Consider the following 7,543-nt stretch of genomic DNA (forward strand, 5'->3'; position numbering starts at 1 on the left):
AGAGCACGTAAAGAAGTTCTGAGTTCTCCCAATTCTTGCAAAGTATAACTTGTAAAATGTGTTGAACAGAAAAACAATTAAGCAGCATCACAGTATAAAGCAGATCATGTAAACAAAGTAGTCCTGATTTCTCCCAGTTCGTGCAAGAAACATTTGTTTATCTTGTTACGGTGAAGTGTAAGCTACCTTTTATAAATTTGAATAAATTATGAATGAACAAAATGAAATAAAAAATAATTTTTCAAGATGAATAGCTATAGATAGGAAAATTAACATAATGCTTAAATTTTTCCGTGGTTTCTTCACGTTTTCAACAGAAAAAGGGAAGAAAGATGAATGTGAAAGATTATAAACTGTAAATGAGTAAAATTAGATGCAGACAAAGCATTCGAAGATATCGTGGACTATGTTGCGCGGACTCTCCAAAATGTAGCCGCACCCGTGTCGGATCCTTCAAAAATGCACTACTTTTGGAGGATCCGACACGTATCCTGCCACATTTTCGGAGAGTCCGAGCAACATAGATCGTGGATGGGTTATTATTTGCATATTTAAAAAATCTCAAAGAAAATGGAAAGATGGATAAATCCCGCATGCACACATGAGACCAGATAAGCATTGCAAAAGCTAAATAACTTGAACCTTTTTGGCGTATAAGGAAAGTAACAGATTGTGAACGCCAGGATCCTCATTTTGTAAACGATGAACACAATACTCCAGGTACTTGATTACTTCATGAGTTTCATTCCTGCAGGTGGCATACGGTAGAAACGCTCTCATTAAAAATGGTAGAACTGATATTAACCGACAAATACAAAGACTTTGCAGATAAAGGATATCTTGAATGCGGGAAAAAGAAGGAAAAGGAGGGCCTTCAGAGTTAAGAAACTCATGCTGCCCATTATGACATACTGCTATCCACATATATTGCTAGAGCACACAAAAGTCTTCAATTTCTGCAGAATCCTAGATGATTGGATGAGATTTGTGCAGTTTATTTTTTCCTCAAGTATAAAGTATTAAGTACTTATCCAAAAAAAAAACTAAAAGATATATGGAAATCAACATGAATTTATGCCTTTTGCAACAAGTCAAGGAGAATTCACAGAAGAAACAAAGAGAACAAAGATGAATCAAAGCTTTTCAATTCTTCTCCTAAATAAGTAAAGAATCACAATATCCAGATCACCTTAAAGTTCTGGAAGTTGGAGGCTCAAGCCATTTGATCTACAGAAACACTATAACACAGGATACATAGAAAGACTTAACCGTATGAAATCCTAACAAAAACCCAGCAAAAAATGTTTGCTTCACAAAATGACAAAATAACCTAGATGGTAAGGCCTATTGGTGTTTCTAGCCCATAAGCTTCATGTTTTAAGCGAGTTCCGGCCTTCCTACGAAAGATACCATAGTGACCGCTACAAGAACTTGGCAAGGCAGGTACTAAACACTGCCTTACCTTCTCAAGTCCACCTTTAAATTCAGAAGAAGCTGGTGTGTAAATGTGTAGAGCCAAGTGTAGTATGGTCTAGTAGTAGGCACTTCTAGGCCCCTTCCCCGCTACTGGATCACTCCACTGCTTTGGGTACTACAGACCGTCTGCCATCCATTGCAGCAGAGAGTTCCATGAGCCCGAGTGTGCGCTAAGCGCAGTTCTTTGAATCAAACATTGAATGAAATCGATTCCTTTTTAGATATCAAAATCTAAATGGATAGTATAGATAAATGGATCTATCTTTCTGTTTGTATGTTTTTATTTTTATTTTTGAGACCGTTTACCAGGCTTGAACCCTTGACCAAGTAGTTTCGAGAGAACTTCCCACCACTATGAACAAGGATGGCCGGTATCTTTCTGTTTGTATATGTTACTAATCAAAATGGATTTACATAGTGTTGTAGCATAGCAAGAAGCCCTGGATCAACAAAAGCAAACCACAACATTTTTGTCGCTTTCCGCCACTCAGGTTTCAGCAGAAATTCTGAGTAAATTGCAAATAACATTGGCATACCTGTCTCCTCAAGAATATCTAAGGCATACTTCCGTTGTGAGATCACAATACCTGAGCTAGACTGAGCGACCTCAATACCCAGAAAATACTTTAATCTGCCCAGATCCTTAGTCTAAAAGTGCTGAAAGAGATGTTGCTTCAACTTACTAATACCATCCTGATCATTGCCGGTAATAACAATATCGTCAACATAAACGACCAGATAAATACAGAGATTTGAAGCAGAATGTCGATAAAATACAGAGTGATCAGCTTCACTACGAGCCATGCCAAACTCCTGAATAACTGTGCTGAACTTATCAAACCAGGCTCGAGGAGACTGCTTTAGACCATAGAGGGACCCGCGCAACCGACATACAAGACCACTAGACTCCCCCTGAGCAACAAAACCAGGTGGTTGCTCCATATAAACCTCATCCTCAAGGTCACCGTGAAGAAAAGCATTCTTAATGTCCAACTGATAGAGAGGCCAATGGCGAACAGCAGCCATGGATAGAAAAAGGCGGACTTATGCAATTTTAGCCACGGAAGAAAAAGTATCACGGTAATCGAGTCCAAATATCTGAGTATATCCTTTGGCAACAAGACGAGCCTTAAGTCGATCAACCTGGCCATTTGGACCAACCTTGACTGCATACACCCAACGACAACCAACAGTCGATTTACCCGAAGGAAGAGGAACAAGCTCCCAAGTACTACTCGTATGTAAAGCAGACATCTCGTCAGTCATAGTCTGTCGCCATCCGGGATGAGACAGTGCTTCACCTGTAGACTTGGGGATGGAAACAGAGGACAAAGATGACACAAATGCACAGTGGGATGATGAGAGACGATGGTAACTTAAACCGACATAATGAGGATTAGGATTAAGTGTGGACCGTATACCTTTTCGTAGTGCAATCGGTTAATTGAGAGGAGACAAGTCCGCAGTATTAGCAGGGTCAGGTGCAGGACGTGAATCAGCTGGGCCTGATGCTGGGGGCGGACGACGATGATAAGTCAGGAGTGGTGGAGCGGTAGAAGGTTGAACTGACCTAGGTGGTGGCACTGGAGCTATAGTTGGTGGAATTGGACTAGGTGGTGGTACTGGAGCTATAGTTGGTGGAACTGGAGCTATAGGTGGTGGAGCTGCAACTGGAACTGTAGGCGGTAGAGCTATGGAGGAAGATGAATGGGAGATAGGGACTGAATCTCCAAAATAAGGAACGGGTAGCACCTCAGAAATATCTAAGTGATTAAGTGGACCTATGAAGTATGATTGGGTTTCAAAGAAGGTAACATCGGAAGACATAAGAAATCGCTGAAGGTCAGGAGAATAACATCGATATCCCTTTTGCGTTCTTGAGTAACCTAGAAATATGCACTTAAGAGCACGAGGAGCTAACTTATCTTTTCCTGGAGTAAGGTCATGAACAAAGCACGTACTCCCAAAGACACGGGGTGAAAGAGAGAACAAAGGTAAGTGGGGAAACAGGACAGAGAATGGAAGTTGATTTTGGATAGTTGAAGATGGCATACGATTAATAAGATAACAAGATGTAAGAACTGCATCCCCCAAAAACGCAGCGGAACATGAGATTGTATGAGTAGGGTACGAGCAGTTTCAATAAGATGTCTATTCCTTCTTTCAGCTACCCCATTTTGTTGGGATGTGTACGGACAAGATGTTTGATGAATAATCCCATGGGAGTTCATAAACTGCGGAAATGGGGAAGACAAATACTCTAGGGCATTATCACTACGAAATGTGCAGATAGAAACCTCAAATTGATTTTGAATTTCAGCGTGGAAGGTCTGGAAAATAGAAAACAACTCAGATCGATTTTTCATCAAAAATATCCAAGTGCACCTGGAATAATCATCAATGAAACTGACAAAGTAGTGGAATCCTAAGGTAGAACTAACTCGACTAGGACCCCAAACATCTGAATAGACTAAAGTAAAAGGTGACTCTGCTCGATTATCAAGACGTCGCGGGAAATGGGAGTGGGTATGCTTACCGAGCTGACACGACTCACACTCTAGAGTGGACAAGTGAGATAAGCCAGGTACCATTTTCTGAAGTTTTGATAAACTGGGATGTCCTAACCGTTTATGTAATAAATCTGTTGAATCAGTAACGGGAGAAGTTATTGGAGGAAGACAAGATGCGAGTCCATGTGATTTTGGCAATGATAAGGTAATAAAGTCCCTGTACTGCGTTCCTGTATAAAAACAAGGTCATCAAGAAATAAAACAGCAGATTTAAGTGATTTGGCTAAGCGACTAACGGCTATGAGATTAAAAGGACACCAGGAACATAAAGAACTGAGTCTAAAGGTAAGGAAGGAAGTGGACTTGTTTGACCTATTGCAGTTCATGGCTTGAGACCCATTGGCCATTGTGACTGTTGGAAGAGATTAAGAATATGAGATACTAGTGAAAAGAGATTTGTTACCAGAAATATGATCAGATGCACCTGAATCAATGCCCCAAGACTCAGAAGGTGAAGATTGGGAGACACTAGTGATGCTACTATTTGTTGGAACAACGGAGGCTAATCCTGAAGATGTCTATTTACGTGCTTTGTACTGAAGGAACTCAATATAATCCGGTAAAGAAACCAACTGGATTGGATTTAATGCATTTGATCCAACGAATTGTGAGTCTAAGGCTTCTAATAAGAATGACATTATAATGTTCACGCCGGAAAATGTCAGAAAATTGTTTGGAAATCACTGTTTCACTGTTACTGTTCACCAGAAACACTGTAGCTCGCCGGAAAATAAAAAAGTCGTCGGAATCTGATGTAAATTTGATGGGTAGGCTCAGTAAGCATACCCGCTCCCATTTCCCGCGGCGTCTTGATAATCGAGCAGAGTCACCTTTTACTTTAGTCCTCAAGAAGATTACACTGTCCAAAAGAAACTTTTTGAAATTTCTTCATCAAAAAGAAACTTTTTGAAATTCTGGCCGGAACAGCCCTCACGCGCCGGCGTGCGGGACAGACGCGCCTCCGGCGACAGAACTCCGGCAGGCACGTGGGGGCGCGTGGGTGAGTGTTTTCAGGTGGTTTTTTCTGGGGTTTGGTCGCCTATCTCTTGGGGACCTTTTGGTGGTGTTGGATTTTGCACAACACCGATAATTAGTGACTTTGACGCAAATAGTCACTTAGGTCACCGGAAAATCTCACGGTGACTGAGTTCTTTCTTCCCGGATGTCGCTGGAATGACACACAGCGATCTATTCTCACCAAAGCTCTGATACCATGTGAGAAAGCACGGGAGAAAATATTCTTGATTAATAATGGCAATGATACAATGAGCCCTATATATATAATATCCTACTCCTAATACATATGGGATTAGGGTTATTTACTACTATTTAACTATCAAACTAACAAATATCACAAACCAAATGTACTCCAGATATTAAAGAGGGCACCATCAGCCATTATACAATCACTATTAGAATGTTCAATATTAGCATTTGTGTTTTAAATTAGATATTGTCCCACCTTGAACAAATATCATATGTGTATCTTGTTTGACACCTATAAATAAGTATCTTGCATGATTAAGTCATCTCTATGTTACATGGTACCAAAGCATTTACAATTCTAGTCGAGGCTTACGTAACTTTTGCCTGCCGGTATAGGTAGCCTTATGTTTGCCGGATCAAATTTTATTTCTTTTCATAATTTCTTTTTTTCCCTTTCTTTCTCGTGGACGTTCAGGTCACACCTTGTCCAGCCATAATCTACCATTCTTCCCTATTTCTAGAGACCTTTTCGGCCACATGTTGCATATTTACGGTGATTGTCCAACAACACTGTGCCTCTTTTTCAAATATTGCTCCTACAGGGTGGCTATTCCAGCGCTACCACTTCTCTCCGATTTTTCGACAACTTTTACTATGAGATTCCAATGATCAGAACATTTACAAAGACTTTCAAGCAGGTTTTTTGACAACGTGAGTTTAGACACCTAGTAGTTACACAATGTAGTAATTACACAACTTCGTAAATTCAATTACTTGTCTGTTTGTAATAACATAATTACATTGTTACTACCAACATGTTACCGTGGTAATTGCATAATTAGAGATTTTTAATTAAAACTGGATATTAATCTTATAAAAATTAAATATGCTTTTTAATATGAAAAAATAAATGAGCTTCAACGGCTGACAAATATATCTGTATCTAACAAATATTAAATCATTTACTAGACAGAATACTTGGAGTGTAAGTTCAGTGGTGAGACTCAAGGGGGAAGGGGAGGCGAGGCTGGACTCGCAGGTCATCCCTAGGAGAGGAAGTTTTAAGTATCTTGGGTCTATTATTCAGGGGGATGGGAGATTGATGAAGATGTCACACATCGTATTGGGGCGTGATGGATGTAATTGAGACTCACTTCCGGTGTTTTGTGTGACAAAAAGGTGCCACCGAAACTTAAAGGTAATTTCTACAGAGTGGCAGTCAGACCGACGATGTTGTATGGGCTGAGTGTTGGCCAGTCAAGATCGCTCATGTCCAGAAGATGAAGGTAGCAGAGATGAGGATGTTGAGATGGATGTGCGGGCACACCAAGTTAGATAGGATTAGAAATGAGGTTATTCACGGCAAGGTGGGTGTGGCCCCTATTGAGGACAAGATGTGGGAAGCGCGGCTTAAGTGGTTTGGTCATGTGAAGAGGAGGAGCACAGACGCCCCGGTGAGGAGGTGTGAGAGGTTGACATTGGAGGGCCTACGGAGAGGTAGAGGTAGGCCAAAAAAAAGGTAGGGAGAGGTGATTAGGCAAGACATGGCGCAGCTTCAGCTGACCGAGGACATGACCCTTGATAGGAAGGTATGGAGGTCGAGGATTAGGGTAGTAGAGTAGGTAGTCTAGAATGTTCATAACAGTAGTATTGGCACGCAGTCTCACTTTCTGTTGGTAGTAGGTTTTTATGACTAACTGTTTTCTTTCATTGTTGATCACCTTACTATCTTCTTGCTTTTATTCTGCTTTTATATGGCTTTTTTGGTGTTGTCCCTTCTTGCCTATATTTTCATTAATGTGGTGCTTATGCTTTCCTGAGCCGAAGGTCTATTGGAAACAGCTCTCTATCCTCACAAGGTAGGGGTAAGGTCTGCGTACACACTACCCTCCCCAGACCTCACAGTGTGGGATAATACTGGGTATGTTGTTGCTGTTGTTGTTACTAGGTAACTTAAAACACATATTTTCGGTAAAAAATATATTAAATAATTATAATTGCATAACTAATATTGCGAACAGCCAATGGTATCTTTCAAAACAATTAAATCTAAAAAATATTAGATCATCATTATTATTAGGTAATTAGTACATATTTCCTATTGAAAATATATTAAAGAATTACAATTGGATAACTAGTATTGCAAACAGCAAATGCAATCTTTCGAAAGAATTAAATTTCAGTTCTAATTAATTGATAATAAATCCAATTATAACTCAAAAAATTACAACCAACTCATGTGAATGTAATCGATAATTAAAAATTCATTTCATTTTAAAGTGATAATATAT

General features: G+C 39.9%; 1 protein-coding gene across 4 annotated transcripts in view; it reads right to left on the minus strand.

Moving 5' to 3' along the window:
* Positions 1-7,543, minus strand: part of LOC109235489 (vacuolar protein sorting-associated protein 18 homolog) — a 56,072-nt gene that overhangs the window by 18,334 nt on the left and 30,195 nt on the right. For all 4 annotated transcript variants that reach the window (XM_019401621.1, XM_019401623.1, XM_019401624.1 and 1 more), the window contains one exon: positions 643-748. In XM_019401621.1, coding sequence (XP_019257166.1) covers positions 643-748 — 106 coding nt within the window. The remainder of the gene's footprint in view (positions 1-642; positions 749-7,543) is intronic.

The sequence above is a fragment of the Nicotiana attenuata genome, chromosome 12 (assembly GCF_001879085.1).
Source record: "Nicotiana attenuata strain UT chromosome 12, NIATTr2, whole genome shotgun sequence".
NCBI classification, from domain to species: Eukaryota; Viridiplantae; Streptophyta; class Magnoliopsida; order Solanales; family Solanaceae; genus Nicotiana; species Nicotiana attenuata.